Source organism: Artemia sp. Qi Xiang Cuo, chromosome 2 (assembly GCF_049724085.1).
Source record: "Artemia sp. Qi Xiang Cuo chromosome 2, ASM4972408v1, whole genome shotgun sequence".
Lineage (NCBI taxonomy): Eukaryota > Metazoa > Arthropoda > Branchiopoda > Anostraca > Artemiidae > Artemia > Artemia sp. Qi Xiang Cuo.
In genome coordinates this window covers 15,483,676-15,509,209 of record NC_142795.1, presented here as the reverse complement: position 1 = coordinate 15,509,209, position 25,534 = coordinate 15,483,676, and the positions used below count along the sequence as shown (strand labels likewise).

General features: G+C 37.3%; 1 protein-coding gene across 1 annotated transcript in view; it reads right to left on the bottom strand.

Moving 5' to 3' along the window:
- The window catches only part of LOC148954938 (zinc metalloproteinase nas-29-like), a 58,867-nt gene that overhangs the window by 14,780 nt on the left and 18,553 nt on the right, over positions 1–25,534 (bottom strand). The window contains exons 3-5 of the mRNA XM_089107995.1: positions 14,161–14,363; positions 13,480–13,677; positions 2,616–2,745 (exon numbers count right to left, since the gene is read on the bottom strand). Of these exons, the coding sequence (XP_088964121.1) occupies positions 2,616–2,745; positions 13,480–13,677; positions 14,161–14,363 (531 nt within the window). The remainder of the gene's footprint in view (positions 1–2,615; positions 2,746–13,479; positions 13,678–14,160; positions 14,364–25,534) is intronic.

Sequence of the window (25,534 nt, the reverse complement as noted above, 5' to 3'; positions counted from 1 at the left end):
CGATTAGACCAGGTAAGTCCCACGCCCTAAAATTCAATATATGGGCGCCCATGTCTACGTCCGTAGCTCGGAATCCTCCCAGAGGATCCAGGTCTTTCTTGACTGTCATACAAAGATTTTTTTTTATTTCTTTTTGTTTCTTCCACTGGGAAGGGGGTTTGAATTCAATGGACTGGCACGTCAGGTATTCGTTTGGGTGCCATACAACGTGCCCAAACCATGAAATTTCAGCTCTTGACAATAGCGGATAATGATTGCGCATTTGAATTAAGTGGTCGTCTCATATCCTTTAGCTGAGTCTGACGGGGCAAATGGCTCTTAATCACTTTAGATTAAAGATATCGCGACAGCGTTCTTCTTCTACCTTCAATGGCCAGGTTTTGCACCCATGGAACAAAATCGAGCGTATACATGCCATATAGACTTGAATTTTGGTCTTCAAGCTGATCCCTCTTTTGGAAATACCGTAATGGCTTTCATATTTGGTTAAAGGTCTTCCATGCTTTGCTTATTCTAGCCTTGAGTTCATTCGCGGCCTTGCCCTTGAAATCAATCAGTGATCCAATGTAGCTCAGTTCTATTTCCTATTCAAGCTGTTGCCTGTTAAAGGAGACTGTCAAATATTTACTGTAGACAGGTGCTTAGTTTTGTGGACGTTCGATTCCATCATCTGATCTTAAGTAGTTTTCGAAGATCCATCAATTATGTATTTAAAGAGGATCGGGGAAGCTGGACAACCTTAACCCATTTTGAAGATCTCTGTAAGTTTACCTTCCACACTTACGTCGCTACGCGTTTTTTCAAATTAGGCTTTCATCAGGTTCCGTAGCTTTGGTAGGACTCCGTTTTCTAGTATGTTTTCCCATAATAAAGGGCGAAATACTTATTTGAATGCTGCTATATATATATATATATATATATATATATATATATATATATATATATATATATATATATATATATATATATATATATATATATATATATATATATATATATATATATATATATATATATATATATATATATATATATATATATATATATATATATATATATAAAACGTTGTTCCTCGGTTATGAAAAGAGCGCTGGTTTAGAAAGATCCGATGGGAAAAATGAGTTCTATGCACCCCTTTCCTGGGCAACAGCCAGCCTGATTTTTCTTATTTCTGCGCTATCTTTCACGTCTGAATTTGTTTACGACAGCGATTGTGAGGATCTTTCCGGCTATTTCCATAAGCAAGATGTCTCAATAGTTTTTGCGGTCACTTTTCTCCTTCTTAAACACTGGAATAATTGTTACATCCCTCCAGTCCTTGGATATGTAGGGATCCATGAGCGGGCTGACCAAGGACTGGCTTACTTTATACAGGGCAGGTGGTAATCCATCTTCTCCTGGGTGGTATAGCGTTTCTTTGAAGGTGATGTTTTAGAATAATCAAATTGCTAATGTTTGAACTTTATGGAAGAAATGCATTGTCAATTGTCAAAAAGTTCTGCTTATTGGTTTTCCTAGGGCAACGTATAGTAATGCTTAGAAATATACGGCAGTGCTCTATAGTTTTTATAATTTTGAAGCGACTGAAAAAAATCTTCGAAAATCCCACTTTCCAGGCATGATTAGACTTAAGATGGGTTCGAGCACCATTTTTGATGTCCTTGGTTCTTTGAGCAATCTTGTAAATCAAACTTAGAAATGGCGAACATTAAACCACTGCAACAAAGCAAATTATTATATGTTTTTGTTTGATTTTCTAAATGTGTACCGAATTACGTGATAGATGGTATCAATCATTTATTACCCACAACTACAAGACAACAAGTAGTACAAGTGGAGTATAAACGTAATAACAAAAAAGAAAAACAAAAAAGAACATCAACAAACACTAGCAATTAAATTAAACTAAGAAAAGAAATGTAAAAGACCCTGGTCAGGGCCAATATTACAAAATGCATCAGCAGAAAGCTTTTTGTGCAGGTCACCGAGCTTTTTAGTTACATCCGTAACATAAAATTTTTTAACTAGATACCGATTTCTAGTCCATGGCGGCAGAGAAAGAAGAAATTTGCAAAATTTGAAATATGTAACTTTAATCTTTTTTAAATCATTTAGCTTAAGAACAGAATGAACACCCAAAAAATAAAGCACAGAATGATCAGAAAAAGTAGAGAATAAGCGCCCAAGAGCTCTTCTGTTATATTTTCCACGATTTGCTACAATTTTTGAATAACTGAACTGAATTTTTCTTGCTGCATCAGCAACAATCTGTTTACGGAAGAGAGCTAGAGAATTAGAATCAGTAATACCAAGCCACCGAAAGGAAGAGACAGAAAGTACAGAAAATTCATTACATACCAGAGGAGTAGACGAAGACAGATTATAAGATAAGAATTCACGAATATATTTTTATACTTAGATTTAGTTGGTAAATAGAAGTTGGCCAACTATTTAGATTTAGTTGGTAAATAGAAGAGTGAATAGAAAAGAAACAACGAGTGGAAAATAAAAGAAGGAAAATGTTAAAACCATTGAGATAAAATAATAAATAGAAGCCAAGAGTGTTATAACAGATAGTCAATAAGGAAAGATAAAAGAGCAGAAAAAAATAGTACCTTTACACTTGTAGGCAAGATTGATAAGAAGAGCATCATAGTGATCTACAGGATTGTTTGATCGTAGAGTGTGTTCAAACTCGACCATTTTTGGCAAAATTGTGGCTATTGTGCGGTTTTTTGCAAAAATCTAAAAAATCAAAATCTCTAATAGGGTTTTCTTTCACAAGATAAATGTTTAGAAAACCTGGATGAAGAATAAAAAAAACTCGCGTTTTTGTGCAATCTTGATAATCAGTAATGATTTTGCTTCACTTTCCATATTAAAATTTTGGAGGGCTTGTCATGTTTGAAAAAGATAGGTTTAAAAATTTGGACAAAAACAGATACTGAAGCTGGTTGGTAAGCCCAGACTTACCAATAAATTACTAAATAGTTAAGAGAGACAGATACAGATTCACAGTACAGAAACAAAGAAAACAGAACCATACAGAGACACAATGCAGATTTAGAGAAACACAAACACAGCCTTTCATTCTCTTTATTTTCATTTAGAAAAATTATTGTTGTTTTCTTAAACATGTTTAATGACGCAAATTAAACCGCTTACCAGCATGGTATCCGAGACTGGAAAGCAATATAAATACCCTCTCAAACCATTCATGGGAAAGAACAGTAAGCAAAGAATGACTTGTATCTATAATAAGCGACACTCTGAAAAAAAATTTAGAAATTTTGACAAAAAAATGACATCGATAACAATAGATATATCAAATGAATATCTTTCTATTGTTGATTCAAAACGTTTAAAAATGATTACTTTTAAAACTAACCTTGGAATGTTATTAGTTTGAGAAAATTTTTGCAAATTAACAAAAAAGGTGGAACATCCTTAGGAAGGGTGTGATCTTGATAACAAATTACAGCATCATATTTAGCATGACCAAAAAATCCCTATTAAGATGAAATAAGTTTATTTTTGCACACTTACAAACATACAAAAAGAAGTGGAGTAAATAGATGAAAAAAAAAAACGAAAAGAAAAATTCAATTTCTAAACGAATACGAATACAAATACGAAGCACACAGTTAGTCAAAGGCACAAAATTACTCTAAACAGCTCTTGTGTACCCTATAATACTAAATGATAAAAACTGAAACAAATGATTTAGGCTTCTCTTAAACACCTCACACTCTTGAGAGCCAACAATAAGTAAAGGGATGGGAACTGGATATTTTCGCAAAACATAACTATTCCTAAAATACAAAGGAAAACTGAATAGAAACTTCACATAACGGCAAAACCCTGATCGGACCTTTAACTGTTTTGTCTTCGATAAGGAGTCCCATAGGGACCTTATTTTCATTTTAAGCTTGCTTATCATATTCAATTTAAGTAATCCTCGTTCAGAGATTTAGTTATTAATTTACCTTATTACCTGTTATGTTTTTGCAATGAGTGTTTACTTAATTTCGGTTTGTTTCAAGTTTCATTTAATTTTTAACCGTAATTTCTAGCCGCGGTGTGTTTTAATTGAGCTTAAGTTTAAAATGGCCTGAGCTTAAGTTTAAAATGGCCTTTACTTTTCTTTGAAAAACTTATTTTTCGGCAAGTTTTTTTAAGTTAATTTTTGTTCGTTTTTTATTTAAAAAAGTTTCAAGTTTTTATGGCATGGGGCTTACTGTCAGATTATTCTTGACTTTAAAAAACGGATCTAGAACTTTCAATTTACATCGAATGAGGCTTTTTTCAAAGTCTATACGATTACCTCTTTGATAAAAACCTTATATATGAACAATAGACAGCTTGCATAACTTGTGGACAGCGATTGACAACAATGAATGGATTGAAAAAATAGCTCCAATCAGGGGGTTTAGACCATTTCACTTGCTGACACAAAGGGATCACGACTGTTTGGAATTGACCTTAATAAGAATTTGTGTTCCAAAGCAATTTTGCATCTATCAAAGAGTATGTATTTTAACCTTATAATTGGATAATTATACTAGATTTCCTATGTATTCTTCCCATACAAAACCCCTTCCCATAAGCTATAAACCCCCTTAATAAGTTATGCCCCAGGGCATAACTTACAACGCCTAACCCTGGGCCCTGGTGGGCTGTGTCGACACCGGAGTTTTTTGTTATCAGAACTTTGAACTATTTTAACAAAATTTTTATCAAAGTTTTTATCTGATGCATTTAGGGCGTGGAGGAGGGAGAGGGGCTAGTACCTTCAATCTCTTTTGACTCTAAAAAAGTGAACAAGAACTTTCAATTTTCAATCAAATGAGCCCTCTCTAAAGTTTATACGAGCATCCCTTCCATAAGAAATAATATGAAGGATTCGGAGAATCCTTAAATTACAACCCTTGCCCTGAGGGCTTTGGGGGAGTTGTAATCCTCAGTAAGTTGTAAGACCTAATTTCCAGAACTTAAAACTACGTTTAATAGAATGACTGTCTTAAAATTTTGATTGGATGTGTTTGGGGAAAAGGTGGGCGTGAGAGGGGGGTTAGTTGCCCTCAAATCACTTTCGACTACTACAAAGGGCACTAGCCCTCGAAATTTCCAATCGAATGAGCCTTTTTTGAAGTTTCTACGACACCGCCTTCTATAAAAACCTTTTATGCCCCCAGGGCATAACTTAAAACCCTTATCCTGAGGGTTGTGGGGGATTGTCCTCCTCAAAAACATGTTTTCTATCTGAAAATCAACTACGCTGAACAAAATGTCTATCTTAAAATTTTGATTGGATGTGTTTTGGGGATTGATGGGCGTTGGGGACTAGTTGCCCTCCAACCAATTTCGACTATTAAAGAGGGCACTAGCCCTTTGAATTTACAATCGAATGAGCCTTTTTTGAAGTTTTTACGACAACGCCGTCTATAAAAACCTTATATGCCCCAAGGGCATATCTTAAAACCCTTGTCCTGAAGGTTCTGGGGGAGTGTCCTCCTCAAAAAAATATTTTCTATCTGGATATCAACTACGCTGAACAAAATGATTATTTCAAAATTTTGATAGGATGGGTTTTTGGGGAAAAGAGGGGCGTGGGGGGGCTAGTTGCCCTCCAATCACCTTCGACTATTAAATAGAGCACTAGCCCTTTAAATTCCAATTGAAAAGGCTTTTTTTGAAGTTTCTACGAAAACGCCTTCTATATTAACCTTATATGCCCCCGGGCCATAAATTAAAACCCTTGTCCTGAGGGTTGTGAGGGATTGCGCTCCTCAAAAATATTTTTTCTATCTTGAAAACAACTACGCTGAACAAAATGGCTATCTGAAAATTTTGATTGGATGTGTTTGGGGAAATGATGGGCGTGAGGGGGGGGGGGGGCTAGTTGCACTCCAATCACTTTCGACTATTAAAAAGGGCACTAGTCCTTTAATTTCCAATCAATTGAGCCTTTTTTGACGTTTCTACGACAACACCTTCTATAAAAATCTTATATGCCCCAAGGGCCTAACTTAAAACCCTTGTCCTGAGGGTTGTGGGAGTGTTTCCTCCTCAAAAACATATTTTCTGTCCAGAAATCCACTACGCTGAACAAAATAGATATCTCAAAATTTCTATTGGATGTGTTTGGGGGATTAATGGGCGTGGTGGGGGGGCGAGTTGCCCTCAAATCACTTTTGACTATTAAAAAGGGCACTAGCTTTTTGAATTTCCAATCGAATGAGCCTTTTTTGAAGTTTCTACGATAACGCCTTCTATAAAAGCATTATATGCCCCCAGGGTATAACTTAAAACCCTTGCCCTTAGGGTTGTGGAGGAGTGTCCTCCTCAAGAACATATTTTCTCTCAGGAAATCAACTATGCTGAACAAAATGGCTATCTCAAAATTTTGATTGGATGTGTTTGGGGGAATGATGGGCGTGGGGGGGGGGGGGGCGAGTGACACTCCAATCACTTTCGATTATTAAAAAGGGCACCAGCCCTTTAATTTCCAATCGATTGAGCCTGTTTTGAAGTTTCTACGACAACGCCTTCTATAAAAACCTTATATGCCCCAGGGCATAATTTAAATTCCTTGCCCTTAGGGTTGTGGGGGAGTGTCCTCCTCAAAAATATATTTTCTATCAGGAAATCAACTACGCTGAACAAAATGGCTATCTCAAAATTTTGTTTGGATGTGTTTGGGGGAAGGGTGGGCGTGTGGGGGGAGGGGCTAGTTGCCCTCCAATCATTTTCAACTATTAAAAAAGCACTGGAACTCTCTATTTCCAATCGAATGATCCCCCTTTGAAGTTTCTACGACGGCCCCTTCCATATGAAGTGCCTCTGGGAAAAAAATAATAATAAATAATAAAACATTGGAGCCGTATGGCCTTTACTATAGGCAACGCTACAGCGTTGCCTCTGATAACTAAACTCCTCATTTGGTACTTGTGCATTATACCGACCATTCTTATACATTTAAAATTCCCGCGTTAAATATATCCGGAAATTTAAAATAATTATTCACAAGACATCCCTCCAAAATATAAAATAATCTGTATCTCTTAATAGAGTTACCGTTCCCTGAGATTTACCTTTTAGTTGATAAGCAATTAATATTTTAACCCTTTCTCTGTTTCAACAATTATTCTATGTGATATCCATGTGCACACAAGAATCCTGTTACAAATTCCAGAAGAAACAATTTGATGGTCACCCAGCGTCACATACTATTTTTAGATCTAGTTCTCTTGTATAAGTATCTGTAATCTGACAATTGAATTCTAAAACCCCTTTCTAAAATAGGTCAATTCCTTTTCTTGATGTTCTGGCTGGACTTCAATTGTCTCCCATATTTGGACTCCAATTAGTATAGCAAAGACTTTTACTACTTCCAACAGAACACCAAATGTATCTAGGGACGGTCGGGTCGGCAGCCTTCCTCCTGAAACTTCTATTGCTGCAAATGGAATCAGAAATTCAGCCTCAAAAATATCATCTCAAACCCCGTATCGATCCCGGACTGCCCAAGGACGATTCCCTCTGAATATCGTTGACCAAGGTGGCATCCATATGGCCACCTGGAATGTTCTGACACTGAACCAACCCGGTTAAAAGCTTCTTTTAGCCAGAGAATTAAAGAACTATAAAGTTACAACTGCTGGAATTACTGAAACACATCTATCTGGTGATGATGAGGAGTACATTGGTGAAGGGTACACCACTGCTTGGATCTGGTGGTCACCAGAAACGAGAAGGCGTTGGCCTAGTGCTGAACAGTGCAGCACACAAGGATCTCCTGTCATTCGAACCAGTAATACCCATGCTCCTGAGAGCAAGGCTCGCTGGTAAACATGGAAAATAACCATCATCACCTACTATGTCCCCACAAATGAAACCGAGGAAGAAGATAAGGATGATTTCTATACGCTTTTAAGTTTTGAGCTCTCGTCTCTCGTCAGTACCTTCCCATGACTACCTCGTCATTCTAGGAGGTATGAATGCTTGCATTTCACATGAGTCTAGTAGGTGGGATTTCCCTGTTGGACCAGTAGCAGTAGATAGCCTAAACGACAACGGGGAGAGAATGCTGAACTGCTGTCTCGCCCACAATCTTACCATTGCAAACACATGGTTTCAGAGACCCGACATCGCCAAGTACACCGGGTATAGCAATGATGGATCGACGAAGAAGATGCTCAACTACATCATAATACGCCACGATGGCTGTCATCTGTGCAGAACTGTCGCACCTACCGAGGCGCCGAACTAGGGAACACCTACCCGCGTCTTGTTGCAGCCAAATCAGACTTCGCCTAAAAGCTACAAAAGCCAGCCAGACACCTCGGAAAGTTGATACCTACCGTAACCAGCAAGACCCCACTTTGGCTAAGCAGTATCAGGTCGAAATATCCAACAGATTCGAGGTTCTTACGCAGGGCGATGATTGTGAAGGTGTATGGAAGGTCTTCAAAGAAAATACTCATGCAGCTTTAACTAGCGTTGCTGGAATGAAGCAGCGTAAGAAAAGAGACTGGATCATCAACGAGTCCCTCGCCATTATTGATCGCAGACGGGAAACGCGCCTTTGCAGGGACACGACAGCGTATAGGCAATTAAATAAAGATCGTAACATCGTGCTAAACAAAGACCTTTATTGACAAAAAATACGCGAGCTCTAAGAGGCCGCCAAAAAAAAGACATTGGAGCCACATATAAGATCCTCCGTGAGTTCTCAGGTCAATACATTCAAACCACATCGTAACTCCATAACGCCAGTAGCGAAGATATTGACGACCAATCACAGTGCCTTTGCCAGTGGGAGTACCACTTCGAGAAGCTATAAACTGAGAACCAACTGACCCAATTGACGACCAGATTACTGCTGCTGCTGACAATGCTACATTACTGCTGCTGCTGAGAATGGCACTGAATTTACAGCAGAAGAAACAAAAGCAGCAGTACGAAAGCCGAACAACAACAAAGCGCCGAGAGTATAAGGCCTGGCATCAGAACTCCTTAAAATGGCGATCCATCCATGATCCTCTAGCTACAAGTGCTGTTTACTACTCTGTGGCGCTCTGAAATGATACCATCAGACTGGAAGACAAGCTTACTCGTGCCAGTCTACAAGAGGAAAGGCAGTAAAGCAGAATGTAATAACTATCGTAGAATAACTCTGCTCTCGGTACCCGGAAAACTCTTCTCCATGCTGCTCCTCAAGCGGGCAAAAAAGTACTTCCATCCCCTTCGTCGCCACCACAAGCTGGATTCATGCCGAGTAGGTCCACTACTGAGCAAATCCATACAAATTAAACAGCTGATAGAGAAAACTCTAGAATATAAAATGAAGGCATACATTGCCTTCGTCGATTTTCGATATGCTTTCGAAACTGTCGAAAGACAGTCACTGTGGCTGATCCTTAAATCTGCTGGTGTACCTAAGAAAATTGTCAATCTGAAAGAACTATACAATAAAACCAAAAGTTCTGTCATTATAAATGGCCTGCTCTCATCACATTTTCAAACTAGAAATGGTGTTCGGCAAGGCTGCGCTGCTGCTCCCGAACTCTTCAACTGTGTCATGGACACTGTTTCTCATCAATTCTCAGCAAAACACTGCTGGCGCATCCGTCTGGCATCGATTTTGCTGGAAGAGTTCTGTCACATGTCGACTTTACTGACGATGTTGCTTTGGTATGCGAAAATCTCACTGACATCAAAACTGCCCTGGAAACGCTAGCGTCTGCTGCAAGAAAACTTGGTTTAAATGTAAACCAAACCAAGACTAAAATATTTTCAATGGACAAGACACCGTGCAGCCCCCTGACAACTATAGAATTATGTGGCTGAGTTGTTGAGATTTATGTTGCCAAGATGTCAAGTAGTTCACCTACCTTGGTTCAATTGTTTCCTCAAAGGAAAATGTAGATGCAGATATATCAGCAAGGGTGGCAAAGGCGAACGCCATTTTCGGCCGCCTACTGAGAACAATGTTCCACAAACTACAGATCAGCCGTCTGACGAAAGCTCGTATCTACTCTGCCTCGGTAGCAAGTGTCGTGTTAAACTCGTCCGAGACTTGGCCTTTGACTAAGTCGCAGATGATGGAGGTAGATGCCATCCAGACAAAACAATTCAGCAAAATCTAACACGTTAGGTGGCTCGACAGGTTTCGGAACATGGATATTCTCCGGTCCTTTAAATTAACAACCTTGTCCGAACAGCTTGAATCCCACTCGCTGCGTTGGTACGGTCATTTACTTCGCCTACCCATTGAAACATCTGCCCGACTTATATTTGACTTCGATTCAACTACAAATGGCTGGGAACGCCCCAGAGGTAGACCTGTATGAGATGGGCGGATAACATCCATGATTGACTCACAGCGTGGAGCATTGACCCCAGCTAAGCTCCTACCCTCGCCCAAAACAGGACACTCTGGAGACCACTAACGGTACTGACGTCTGGTTCCCTCTACGCTGGTGACGCTGCCGAGCAAGAGATTTAAGTCAAGTAAGTCAAGTCAAAGAGAGAAGTTTCTGGGGGTCGGACATTCCAAAGGAATTTTTATACAGGGGAATTTGCCAGAATTCCTGTTCGAAATTCTTTTCATTTGTCTTACTTTCTCTTTGCAGACTCAAATTTAACATGTGGAGATGTTAAGGGAATTGTTGGGGAGGGGGAGGGATTTTCCCGAGGTTGGAATTGCCTAAGGGATCTTTCAATAGGATGGGAGGTGGAGGGTATTTCCGACCGAAGAAATTCCCTATGGGAGATTTTTTCGTTGAAAAAATTCCTCGGGGAATTTTCGGCAGGAGCAACTGTTTACTAGGGGGATGAGGATTTGCACGGAAAATTTCTACAGAGGGGTGGATTTTCAGTATGATTTAAAAAATAATCAGAAATTAAAGTCTTTTTTAAATGAAAGAGTACTTAGAAAAATTTTTCAGCCGGAATCATCCGCAAGAAATTTTCTGAGGGAATTTTCATCGAGGATGGAATTGTCTGGAAAATTTTCCTGGCCGGGGGGGGGCTTATTTTACTTTGGAGTAAGTTTTCACGGATATATTGTTCATGGGGGGGAATTTTCCATAGAGGGGGAACTGAATTTCTTGGCGTTATTCAAAAGACGATCAGAAATTAAATTAAAAAAGATAGTTTTTTAACTGAAAAAGTAAGGAGCAATATCAAAACTTAAAACGAATAAAAATTATTACCTATATGAGGGGGGTTCCCCTCCTAAATACCTCGCTAATTAGGCTAAAGTTTTACTTTTTGTCCCACTTCTACAAAAACGGCTCCTGAAACACAAGGACCGTTTATTAAGAGCAATAAGAAGCTTTCATTTCAAAATAATAAAAAAATTTTAGCGTGAAGAGTGAGGTATTGAGAAAGGGGAAACCCCTTCCATATACGTAATATTTTCTGTTCGTTTTAAGTTTTGCTTCTTACTTTTAGTTGAAACTTTTTTCTTTTGTTTAATCAAACTAAGCACCCACTCAGAAAAACTTTGCAGCGTAGTCATGCCTAGAAATAATCAAACAGTTCGTGGTAATGAACTGTAAGTAAGGAGCGACCCGGCTCAATGTTAACCGAAACTCTAAAAAACATTTTGATACCAATAGATACACCAAAAGAATCAGATTTTAATGCTGATTTCAACTATATAAGTTTTATTAAGTTTAGTCTTACCCATCAAAAGCTGAGCGCCTGAGAAAATTTGGCTGATTTTAGAAAAAAAGGAGGGAAAGACCCCTAAAAAATATAGAACCTTAATGAAAATCACACCATCATATTCAGCGTATCAGAGAACCCTACTGTAGAGCTTTCAAGCTCCTATCTACAAAAATGTGGAATTTTGCATTTTTTGCCAGAAGAAAGATCATGGATGCGTGTTTATTTGTTTTTTTTTCCAGGGGTGATCGTATCGACCCAGTGGTACTAGAATATCGTGGGAGGGTTCATTGGAACGGAAATTGAAAGTTCTAGTGCGCTTTTTAAGTGACAAAAAATAGAGGGCAACTAGGCCCCCTCCCATGCTCATTTTTTCCCAAAGTCATCCGATCAAAATTTTAAAATTGCCATTTTGTTCATCATGGTCGAAAATATGATAACTATGTCTTTCAGGATGACTTAGTCGCCTGAAGTCCCCGGCGGGAGGGCTGAAAGTTGTGAACTTTACCCAATGTTAACATATAGTATTGGTTATTGAGAAGTATACAAACATTTTCAGGGGGATTTTTTCTGGTGAGTGGGGGGGAAGGGAGGGGGTCGGGGGTTATATGGGAGAATCTTTCCTTGAAGGAAGTTTTCATGGGGGAAGGAACATTGCTATGAAGGGGGTGCCGGATTTCCCATCATTATTTAAGAAAAAGATAAGAAATTAAATAAAAAAAAGTTTTTCAACTGAAAGTAAGGAGCAACATCAAAAATTAAAACGAACAGAAAATATTACGTATATGATTAGGTACACCCCCTAGTCAATACCTCGCTCTTTAAGCCAAAGATGTTTTAGTACTTTCGTAAGAGCTATTTATTCTAATTAACGGCCTTTGTGATTAAACGGTCATTTTTAGAGAATTGGAACAAAATTCGAACTTTAGCTTAAAGAGCAAGGTATTGACTAGGGGGCGAAACCCCTAATATACGTATTAAAAATCTATGAATATAGAAGTTCGTTACGTTAGTTAATTTGTAAGTTACGTATATTTATTACTAATGAAAACGTTCGTACATAAAACTCAACAACTTTTGAAAAAGCCATTTAACCAAATACAAGTGAAACTAATGTGAAAATTTTGTTTTAATCATTCATATGCGATAAGCCGACATCAAAACCTCCAATAATTTAAAAATTTTCAAAAATTAAATAAAAAAACAGGTTTTTTTTAACTGAAAGTAAGGAACGACGTTAAAAATTAAAACGAACAGAAATTATTCCGTATATTAAAGGGGCTGTACCCCTCCTCAACGCCTCGCTCTTTACGCTAAAGTTTGACTTTCTCACAACTCTATTTTTTTAAACAATAAAAAACTTTAGCGTAAAGAGCGAGGCGTTGAGGAGGGGACAACCCTTTAATATACAGAATAATTTCTGTTCGTTTTAAGTTTTAACGTCGTTCCTTACTTTCAGTTAAAAAAACCTGTTTTTTTTATTTAACTAAAAGTAAAAGACAGTCTACACTTCCTGACGACAAGGCTTTTATAATTATATCTAAAAAACATCGAAGTCTTTATCAAATTAAAGATATTTTGTAACGAAGCAATAATTACAGATATCTAAAATAATTTCAAACTAAAACTTATATAAATAAATAAAATAGACTACATAGACTTATAGACTTATAAACTTAACTTATATAATAGACTCATATAAACTTTATAGACTTATTATAGACTTATTATTATAGACTTATAGACTTATTATTATAGACTTATAGACTAATAGACTTATATAAAATAGACTACAAGACTTGCCGTTTTATGGTAGTGCATCACTGATTTGTAATTATAAGGAACTCCATAGCTAGAAAACACATCTTTATCTTTTCGAAAATCTCTCTCATCCACAGAGACATTATCCAGAAAAACAACTACGTGATCGTCACGGTCGTATCGAGTATGCTCGTGTGCCAGTCCAAGAGCGTGACCGATTTCATGGGCTAATACGTTCAGCTAAAAAAGAGAAATGTATGGTAGAAAAATTATATCCTGCCGAGATATTGTGCTATAAATCACAAAGGAGAAGAAAGAGAGAGAGAGTGAGAAGAGAAAAAGTGAGGACAATAGAAAGTAAGTTTGCTTGCACAGTTGTTATTTTTGATGAAAAAGAATACTTAGTCTACACTCTCAAGAATGGGATAGAAATAGAGAGAGATAAAACATGCAAAACTTAAAAAAATGTGTTACTTAACAACTTATTTAAATAACTAGGCTAGACAAAACCCTAGATTTTTGATTCCTCGATAAATGTTTCTGGTGCAGCCCCAATGCTTAAACTATGCTGTACGGAATAAGAATTATATTATCAGAAATAACATTTTATTTTTAAAAGTTTTACTTTATAAATAAGGAAAAGCAAACAAGGTACGAAAAGACAATAAAAATGAGGTTTAAAAAATATGATATGGAAATGACAAATAAGAAGTGAAATCATACATTACATTCCGTAGCCTTTCCAACGTTCACTGGTTGGCCTTTTGCCAATTTACTTCTTCCTACAAATGAAAAGCAACCCTTTTCTCGGCTTTGGAAAACCAAGTAGTGCTTTTCTCTTGCATCTCTGTTATCAACAAACTTTATGCACGTTTTTTCCGTCCATTGCATCATAGCTTTCTTTATGTCTTCCTTCTTGCTAGATCCTGCAATCAGAAATTCAGTTTACGATGCAGTTATATGATAACTTTCTAAGCTACATTAATATGATTTAAGGGATAGTTCCCCTGTCCCACCACAAATATTTTAGTAATCATTTACAGTTTTTGTAACTCAGGAAAGGGAGGGTGCTCCCTGTCACTCCTGTGTTTCGACTCCTTTCGAATTTTCTCCGATTTCACGCATTTCGCCGTTTGTGGCTATATAAAGAAAATTAAAAATTTCCCTTTTTCTGTTTTGTTTTTCTATTTTGTTAAATTTGCCAATATATCTAGGATGGTTATACGGGTCCGTCTTATAAATGTGATAGTAGGTGATATGAATAGAACTCGATTAGAATTTCTAAGCAAGTATACCATTGCATAGAGGTTTTTAAATTTCCGGCTCATGGATTAGGCAAATTCAAGTTTTACCTGGCCTGTCGTTTTTATCTAATATATCCCTTCTGTTTAGATATTAATCAAAAAAAAATTTTACACAAAAAAAGTTTTCAAAAAAAAGTAAAGAACTCCATTAAACCAAAAATGAAAAAAAAAAATAGAATCAAATAATCTACCAAGCACACACTTACCACAAATCAGTATCAATAAATAAATGAAACCCAAAACAAACAGAAATTAAAACGAGTCAAACAAAAAAAAACAGAAATTACTCTCAGTAGGGTTCTATAACCTATGCTTTCTAAAAGCCAGAATATAATTTGTACTTTACTGATAAAAATCAAATTAATTTACTGAAAAATGTACATTGTCAGTTTAATATACATATGCTGATATTTATTCCTTAAAATCTTAGTTAATTTTTTATTTCTTGAAGTTATAAAAGTGAAAACATGTAAAAGAAGAATACGAGAAAGATTTTAACCTACAACCTTAGCCCTGGGGGTACTGGGGGGGGGTGTCATTCTCAAAGACCTAATTTCCACAACTTTCAACTACGTTGAACCAAATGGCTATCTGAAAATTTTGATTGAAGGTATTTGGGGAAATGGTGGGCGTGAGAGGGGGTTAGTTACCCTCCGATCACTTTCGACTATTTGAAAGGGCACTATCCCTCTGAATTTCTGTTTGAATAAGCTCCTATTGAAGTTTCTACGACAGCACTATCTATAAAAACCTTATATGACCCCAGGGCACAACTAACAACCCTGGCCCTGAGGAAGGTGGGGAGGGAGAGGGTTGTAATCCTTAAAGACCTGATTTCCAGATATTTCAACTACGTTGAACAAAATGAATATCTCAAATTTTTGATTGGATGTGTTTGGGGAAATGGTGGGCGTGAGAGGGGGTTAGTTGCCCTTCAATCACTTTCGACAGTTAAAAAGGGCACTATCCCTTTCAATTTCCAATCGAATAAGCTCTTTTTGAAGTTTCTACGGCAATTCCTTCTATAAAAACCCTATATGCCCCCAGTGCAAGACTTAAAGCCCTGTCCCTGAGAGCTGTGGGGGGAGGGTTGTCACCTTTCCAGACCTACTTTCTCGAATTTTAAACTGAGTTGAAAAGCATGGCTATCTCAAAATTTTGATTGTATGTGTTGGGGGAAATGATGGGCGTGAGTGGGGGTTAGTTGCCCTCCAATTACATTCGACTCTCAAAAAGAGCACTACCTTTTTCAATTTCCAATCGAATGAGCCCTTTTGAAGTTCCTACGACAACGATTTCTATAAAAAAAAACCTATATGCCCCCAGGGCATAGCTTAGGACCCTTGCCCTGAGGGCTGTGTGGTGGAAATTTTCATTCTTAAAGACCTAATTTCCAAAACTTTCAACTACGTTGAACAAAATAGATATCTAAAAATTTTGATTGGATGTGTTTTGGGAAAATTTGGGCGTGAGAGGGAGGTTAGTTAACCTCCAATCACTTTTGACTATTACAAAGGGCACTAGCCCTTTCAATTTGCAATCGAATGAGCCCTTTTTGAAGTTTCTACGACAACTCTTTCTATAAGAACCTTATTTGCCCCTGGGCATAACTTACAATGCTTGCCCTGAGGGATTTTGGGGGCTGTCATCCTCAAAGACCTAATTTCCAGAACTTTTAACTACGTTGGAAAAAATGGCTATCTAAAAATTTTGATTGTGTGTGTTCGGGGAAATAATCGGCGTAAAAGGGGGGGGGTTCGTTGCCCTCCAATTACTTCCGACTCTTAAAAAGAGCACTATCCAATTCAATTTACAATCAAATGAGCCCTTTTTGAAGTTTCTACGACAACGCTTTCTATAAAAACTTTATATGCCCACAGGGCATTAGGTTTGTCATCCTCATAGCTCTGGGGGGTTTTTCATCCTCAAATACATAATTTCCATAATTTTCAACTACGTTGAACAAATTGGCTGTCTCAAAACTTTGATTGAATGTGTTAGGGGTAATGGTGGCCGTAAGAGGGGGTTTTGTTGCTCTCCATTCAGTTTCGACTATTAAAAAGGGCACTAGCCCTTTCAATTTCCCTTAAAATAAGCCCTTTTTGAAGTTTCTACGACAAAACTTTCTGTAAGAACCATTATTATTTCCAATCGAATGAGCCGTTTTTGAAGTTTCTACGACAACTCTTTCTATAAAAACCTTATATACCCCCGGGCATAGCTAACAACCTTTGCCCTGAGGGTTGTGGGGGGGGGGGGGGGTTGTCATCCTCAAAGACCTAATATCCAGAACTTTTAACTACGTTGAACAAAATGAATATCTCAAAATTTTGTTTGGACGTGTTTGGGGAAATGGTGGGCGTTAGAGGGGGGCTAGTTGCCCTTCAATCACTTTTTATTATTAAAGAGGGCACTAGCCATTGCAATCTTCAATGGAATAGGCGCTTTTTAAAGTTTCTATGATAACTCCTTCTCCAAATACCTTATGTGCCCACAGGGAACAACTTACAACCCTTGCCCAGGGGGCTCTGGGGGGGGTCGTCATCCTCAAAAACATAATTTCCAGAACTTTCAACAACGTCGGACAAAATGGCTTTATAAAAATTTTAATTGGATGTGTTTGGGAAATTGTTTGGCGTGATAGGAGGATTAGTTGCCCTCCAATTACTTTCAACTATTAAAAAGGGCACTAGCCATATCAATTTCCAATCAAATGAGCTCTTTTTGAAGTTTCTACGACAACGCTTTCTCTAAAAACCTTATATGCCCCCAGGGCATAACATAGAACCCTTGCCTTGAGGGCTATGGGGGGGGGGTGTTTGAGAAATGTTGGGAGTTAGAGGGGGGTTAGTTGCCCTCGAATCACTTTTGACTATTAAAAAGGCCACTAGTCCTTTGAATTTCCAATAGCATGAGCCTATTTTTAAGTTTTTACGACAAAGCTTTCAATAAAAACTTAATCTGCACCCAGGGTGTAGCTTATAACCCTTGCCCAAAAGACTCTGAGGGGGTTATCATCCTCAAAGACCTAATTTTCAGAACTTTCAACTACGTTGAACAAAATGGCTATCTCAAAATTTTGATTGGATGTGTTTGGCTAAATGGTGGGCATGAGAGGGGGGGGGGGTTAGTTGCCCTCCAATCACTTTTAACTATTAAAAAGGGCACTAGCCCTTTGAATTTCCAATCGAATGAGCCCTTTTTGCAGTACGACAGCGCTTTCTATAAAAAGCTTATATGCCCCCAGGGCATAACTTACAACCCTTGCCCTGATGGCTGTGGGTTGTCATCCTCAAAGACCTAATTTCCAGAATTTTCAACTACTGGAAAAAAATGGCCATCTCAAAATTTTGATTGGAATGGTTGGATAAATGGTGGGCGTGAGAGGGGGGGATAGTTGTCGTCCAATCACTTTTGACTATTAAAAAGGGCACTAGCCCTTTGAATTTCCAATCGAATGAACCCTGTTTGCAGTACGACAACGCTTTCTATAAAAAGCTTATATGCCCTCAGGGCATAACTTACAACCCTTGCCCTGAGGGATATGGGTTGTCATCCTCAAAGACTGAATGTCCAGAACTTTCAACTACGTTGAACAAAATGGCTATCTCAAAACTTTGATTGGATGTGTTTGGGGAAAGGTGGGCGTGAGAGGAGGGTTAGTTGCCCTCCAATCACTTTTGACTATTAAAAAGGGCACTAGCCCTTTGAATTTCCAATCGCATAACTTACAACCCTTGCCCTGAGGGCTTTTTGGGGAGTGGCCTCCTCAAAACATAATTTCTATCTGGACTACGTTGAACAAAATAGCTATCTCAAAGTTTTAATTGGATGTATATGGGGAAATGATGGGCGTGGAAAGGGTGTTTGTTGCCTTCCAATCACTTTTGACTATTAAAAAGGGCACTAGCCATTCCTGTTTCCAATCGAATGAGCCCTTTTCGAAGTTTCTACGACAACTCATTCGATACCAACTGCCGTAGTCTAGAAAAAAGAATAAAATAAACTATACATTGTGCCAACATCGTTCTTTACTTAGGCAGCGCTATTGCGCAGTCTATGATTAACTTATCTTGGCATCACCTTAGATTAACTAGATCCCAATTACGCGAAATGCCCAACAAACATGCTGAATACAAACTTGTGTTGAACGTTATATCATACTGAACATGCCAGTAGTATTAAGATAATTTCTTAAACCAAGTTCACTAGTATCCGTCGATGGCAGTTCATAATTTTTTGGATTTTGTGCAAATCGCGGATATTGGCTAATAACTCGCTTTTATGGTTGTTATGTATTTGGTTTTAATTCTTATAATTTTTTGCTTTTATTCAGTCTTATTTATCTTTTAAGTTTTTGTTTTTTTTTCTTTGGTTTTTTGGTTCTTTTCACATTGACTTTCTGCGTTTGTTTTTTGTCGTTTTTTTTTCTTCGGCACTTTCTTTTGTTAAATCGTTCCGTTTCGAACGGAAGAAGAAAGGCGCTACTCCTCACAAAATATTTGCTTTGTTGTGTTTTTTCAGTATTTTCATTTGGCCTTTAAAAACCCCATTTTTGCTCGTTTTTCTTTCTTTATGTCAGTAGTATTGACATTGTGGAGACGGCTGGAACGCCTGAGGCTCAAAAGATTTTCTATGAATACGATCGCTCTTTTGCATATTACAGATAGTACACCTCATTTGCATATAGCGGACGGTACACCTCATTTGCATATTTACATGAGTACATATTCTGCTCGTATTATTGAAGACAGCGGACGCAAAAGACTCGAAATACATTTTTTTTGAATGAAAAGCCATTGAGAACAGGAGATGTTCAACAAAATAACTCCTTCAAATATGAATACTTACGAAATTTATTTCATGTTTATTGGGGGGGGGGGGAATGGAACATCATAGTTTTTCTATTATCATAATGCACTTATAAAATTTTTTTAGGTTACTGAAGTCTGAATTCTGAATCTGAATTCTGAATTCGTAGTCTGATAGATTTATAAACCTTACCTATAATTTTTCCTTTATTCCAATTCTTATATTTTATAACAAATCATAATGGCAGAAATACCAATTCGAAAAAAACAGCCACGTTCTGCATAAGCTTAAGGCTATATCTTTTTTTATCTTTTCAGTTTATTCTTTATTTATATGTCTAACTATTTGTACTATTGTAACTATTTGTACTATTAATATTTATACTATTTGTAAAATATGTTCTTAATATTTTGATTTTATACTCCTATATTGCAATATTAGCCCCAGATCTGTAATGAACGACCTAAGAAACCATTAAATACGAGCTTCGTTGAAAATCAAATACTACTGGTGGAAAAAAGAATTTTTTGTCAGGGGGTTTAAAAAAACTATAAAAACACGTCAAAAATTTGTTAAAACTCTTTTTTCCACGTTTTTACAAGCCGGACGAGCATTTCGGAGGGAGGGTTCAAACCCCCTAAACCCTCTTGATACGGGCTTGGCATTAACACTTGGAAGCGTGACCTTTCTATTCTATCCCCATAATTCAGCTCACTAGATCAATTGACTTATTAATTATTTCTAGTCTGCAAAGCCGGAATCCCTTTCTTGGAATAGGGAATCTCAAATTTTTTATAGGGAGAAAGTCCTTTGAACAGTTATTCAACCTCAATTTTTTCATGCAAGTTTAATTTTTGTATAAAAAGGCTTCAAGAAAGATAATCATTCCTGAGAAAATATACCTCTTCAATAATTTCTTGGGAAGGAGCTTAAGCACCAAAGGTTATCAAACTTTAGGATTTACTAGAAAAAGTTACTTGAATAAATATCATTTACAGGTATTCACTCTCCTCTCACCTGTTATATAACCACTTTCATAGTTCATTGTTGAACAAAGAATCTTGAGCTAAGCTTTGTTCAAAGTTAGTTCTGTGCGCTGTTATCAAAATCCCCTGATGGGTTATCAGGGGACTAAAAAAATTTATGTTAATTTGACAGCTAGAGGATAAATGGTAAGAGAATGCTATGATTTCGAAAATGGTATTTTAAAATAAAATACTATTTAAATTTGATTTGTATGCTTTTAAAGCAATTTTAAAACCTTGATTGGAAATCTTCTTAAGAGATTTCTAAGTCTCTTTAAAATCGGCCAGGCCTTTGCATAATTTTTAAGAACTCCCAAGACTATGCCCCTGACTAATATTATAACAGGGTCCATGGCAGCACCCATGACTATCTTCACCCCCCCCCCGTTGTCCCTTCCACCCTCCATCCCATTTTTCTGTTTTGGGCATATTAAAAAAAAAAAAATCAGCTTTTTTTCATGTTGTAAAGGATATTGTGTATACATATAACAAAAAATTCACCTGATTAAAACTTTTTTGACATACATTGCGCTTGCTCGCCTGGTTTCAAGATACTGAATTGTTAGATTACAGGTTATACGTCATCTTTTAACTTAATTTCCAAATCTTTATTCTAGGAGACCTCCGACATAGAAACAACATCACCACCACCAACAGTAAAGAGATATAGAACAACTGGTGGTGTGGAGATACCACTATCAATGAATGCTCTTCAAATGATGAATTTAGATTATAAATCAGATGAGGAATTAGAGGGGACTAGTACCGCACATCTGGAAACACAGGAAATGAATTTGTTTAAATTCTCTTTGGTTTGCTGTCCATATTTGGAAATTCTTCTTATTCATTTACATTTAATTCTTCTGTGTTTTGGATAAATAATCTCGTTTTTTTTAAAAATGGTTTTCAATTAAAATAGTCTAGAAAATCTAATGTCAAAAAGTTGGATGAGGATTGGTCACACTACTCTTTCATTCTTATGGATACAAAAATAAAATTGACATCCCATTTCAGATAAAGTGGTTTACCAAAATGCAAAGTTCACCAAATACTGACATTCAATATTACTCTATCATAGATGTATATTTTGTTGTGAAATCAAATGCTTTGGTACATAAAGACCATTGCAATATGGTCCCTCCCTTGTCTAAACTGATACATGCGGTCACCTTCATACCTACGTTGATACATGTGGTCACCTTCATACCTATATTGGTATATTCAGTCACCTTCATGTCTACGTTGGTACACGCGGCCACATTCATACCTAAGTTGATGCAAAAGGTCACTCCCATACCTACATTAATGAAGGGGCTCACACCATGCCTACATTGATACATGTGGTCACCTCCCATGCCTACGTTAATACAAGTGATAATCCTTATACCTACGTTGGTAAAAAGGCTTTTCCTCTGGGGATCTTAAAACATCTAACCGTCCAGAAAAAAGAAACGTTGTGTGTGTATGTGTGTGCGTTAATATTTTTATTTATTTGTTATGTATGTGTTTTAATTGACATGAAAATACAACTTGTTAATCACAATGAAAATATTCTTTGTTCAGCTTTATAAAACTTACCAATTTAAAAAAAAAAAATCCATTATTGTTATTCTAGGTTAACCTAGCTGTATTGTCACCACACACTCAGGTGACATACAACCTCTTTGACGGTATGTAGGTACTTATATTGACACCACCAGTACAATTTTAAAGATTGCTTTGGAGAGGTGAGTACAGATTATGTATTTCATGATAATCTCCAAATCGGCTTGCCCTCAGATAACAACGACCGAGATCAGATTGACAAATTTTTTGAAAGATTACTTTGGAGAGGCGAACGTGTCCCCCCCCGATATTTCATTGGATATATCCCTAACTCAAACAGAGGTCATTGATCAAGAGAGTGACAATGACTGGGTTGACCCCGTCGTTCTTGAAGCACTCAAGAAAATTATCAAAGAGCTGGAAGATTGCACTCCGTGATCCACCCCTCTTACAAACACTGAAGGGGAAGCAGGACAAACTGGTAGTGGTGCTGTGATAGAGGAAAATCCCCGCAACGTCCCCTGTTTTGCCAAATTTTTTGGGTTATTTCACTGAGCTATTATGACGGACCCAATAGACATACATGTGGACAAGATTCGAGACCTTCTTGAACGACAGATTTTGGAATGTGGTGGGAAGGACAGCATAAACACACCCATCGCACAAGAACTGTTTTTAGTGAAAATTTGGATGATGTGTAGTCGCACTATACACAAAGTGAAATGCTAACACTTCACCAACACTTGCAGAATTTTGAGGGTGTACTTTTGGACTGAGTTGGTTACGATTAGCGGTGATAAGCCCATCTTACGTTTCAAGAACTTTCAAAAATCACTTCAACAGAGTGATAAGGTTGTATTTGACTGCGAATCTAAACTAACAGATGTTTATGATCCATCAAATTTAAATCTTATCAATGAGCCTGAAGTCATTGCAGCCTCTTAAGTCCATGCTCAAAGAGTCTCGAGTAATACCATGCAATGGGTAGAGGTTTTTGAGACAGTGGGTGGGGAAGGTTGTATGTGCGCAACCATGAGAGCACTTATTAAAACAGCAAATAAGTCAATTTCATGGTTGCGCAATATAGACTATCCAATGATCCTATCACCAGAGGACGAGTTGGCCATTAAAAACCTGAAAATGTTTTGAGTTTGTAAGGGTAAATTTAATGATGGTAGTGGGGGAGGGATGTCAGTTCATGATCAACATCATTTAAGCAATCCAATTTTATAAGTGGGTAGCAACTTTCGCGGACTGGCTCATCAATCATGTAATTTAACCCACCTCGAGGATTCGTAAGGAAAACTTACCGTCTATTGAATCGTTTTAAGATTCACTTCACTATCATCAATGCACCACTACCGACTATGAATTTGCTAAAAAAGTTTGGGCAAAGGGAGGGTGTAAGAATTATTGTAAAATTTACCTGGTAAGTCATGTACTGACGTCGGTGGATATTCTGTCTAAGAACACAGATAAAATTTATCAGCACTTTGGCTCGGATTTGGGGTATTATTTTTGAACTCCAGATCTGGTTATTGATTTAATTCTAAAAATCAGCATAGATAAAGTAGGATTTATACAAGACATGGACCAGAATCTATTTGTAGAGAGATCCATGAGGGGAGGGTTTGTTTTACACGGGGATCGTATATTGGAAACTGACTCAACTGGACAACGCACGGGTGAAAAGTCGGGTGCAGTTTTTCTCGATATGAATTCCCTTTATTTGTAGGCAATGTCTCACTACTCTTTACCGTGTGGTAATTACAAATGTCTTAACAATCTTTACGCTCCAAATTTCCCCGACATTCCCGACGTTGAGGAGAATAGACCGCAAGGATGTTTTTTTTAACTGATGGTGAAATACCTTTGAAACTTCATGACTCGGTAAAGGATTCTGTTTTTCCGTGCATAAACAGACCGGTGACCAAGACCTCTTTCAGGCCACGTAATATTTCTTTGATAGAGGACGGGGTATGCAACGAACACCTACAAAACTAAAACTTATTCCCGACCTTGATCCGAAACAGAATATTGTTTTCCACCATGTTCTTTTGCGATAAATGATAGCCAACGGTTTCAGGGTCACAAAGATTCATACAGCCCTCCAATTTGATCACAAAGCACATATGAAAATATTTATTGCCGCTTTTGTCAGTAAACGTTCAGAAGCAAAAACGAAGGTTGAAAAAGAAATCTTTAAGCTCATTTTAAATTCAGCCTTCGATAAAATGTGCGAGAGTGTGCTCAATAGGAGTCGTTGTGACGTTTTAATCGACCCAAAACAATGTGCTCAAATCATTGTACATCAAAACTTCACATCGTTCACCATTGTAGAATCCAATATAGTTCTTTGGCATAGGAAAAAATGTTTGTTATTTGGAATAAAAATATTTCTGGTGGTAGCGCAGTTTTTGAAATTTTTGAAAAAAAAAGTCATTTTAGGATTTTTCATAATGTGTGTAGATGCCAATGGCCGAGGGAGGGGAAGTTTAAGTGTATTATGGAAACACTAAATCACTCGTATTGACAGTTAAAACTGACAATTTATTAAATAATTGGGAAAATGGTAAGCACATAAGCTCCCGAATGAAATATACCAATTGGAATGAATCCATTTATCCGGAGCTAGTAAAGCGCCAGGCCCCAAATAAAATATCATATCTAAACTCCGAGACGGGGAGCAAATTGATATCCAATTGTGTGCTCGCAAGTCTGAAGGTGTACTGCGTGCAAACGCATGACGAGGATATAAAAAATTCTGCAAGGGGGTGCTGACACACTGTGTGAAAGATAATTTCGATATGAGTGTTTATAGAAACGGTGTAGAGAGTAATTTAGTTCCAAGAGCCAAAGTAATGTCTATTCATTCCTTAAAATTTAAAAACTACAACGTTAGAGTAGATAAAAATACCATGTCAGCTATATCGGATAATTTCAATGTATGTGTGGGAAGTGTGAAGGTACTAGCCTAAGGATACTACCTCACTTCAGATCGAAATGTATGTGTAAAATATTGACAACGTCTCGGTCTGGATAAAATCATTTAAATTCAATAGTAGTTTTGGGAGGGAGGGGGATTGGTTTTTCAACACTATATTCCATGCACACAAGGCAGAGTTATTGTTGTTGTATTTTTAATGTATTTTTATATATTTTAAAATAAAAATGGTCTTTTACGTTGTTTTTTACGCGACCAACTGCCACTGCACCCTTCTGGGGGTGGAGGGAGGAGCCTTTTCTAAGTGTTTTTTAAACCGTGATTTCGCTGTAGAGTGTTGATTAATAATGTTTTATTTTTTTGTAAATAAAAGAAAACATGTATTATTCTAATTTGTTCTTGAACATCGTAGTAGGACTGATAATGATTTTCCTCGATTTCCAAGATTTTCCTCAAAATCAGATAAC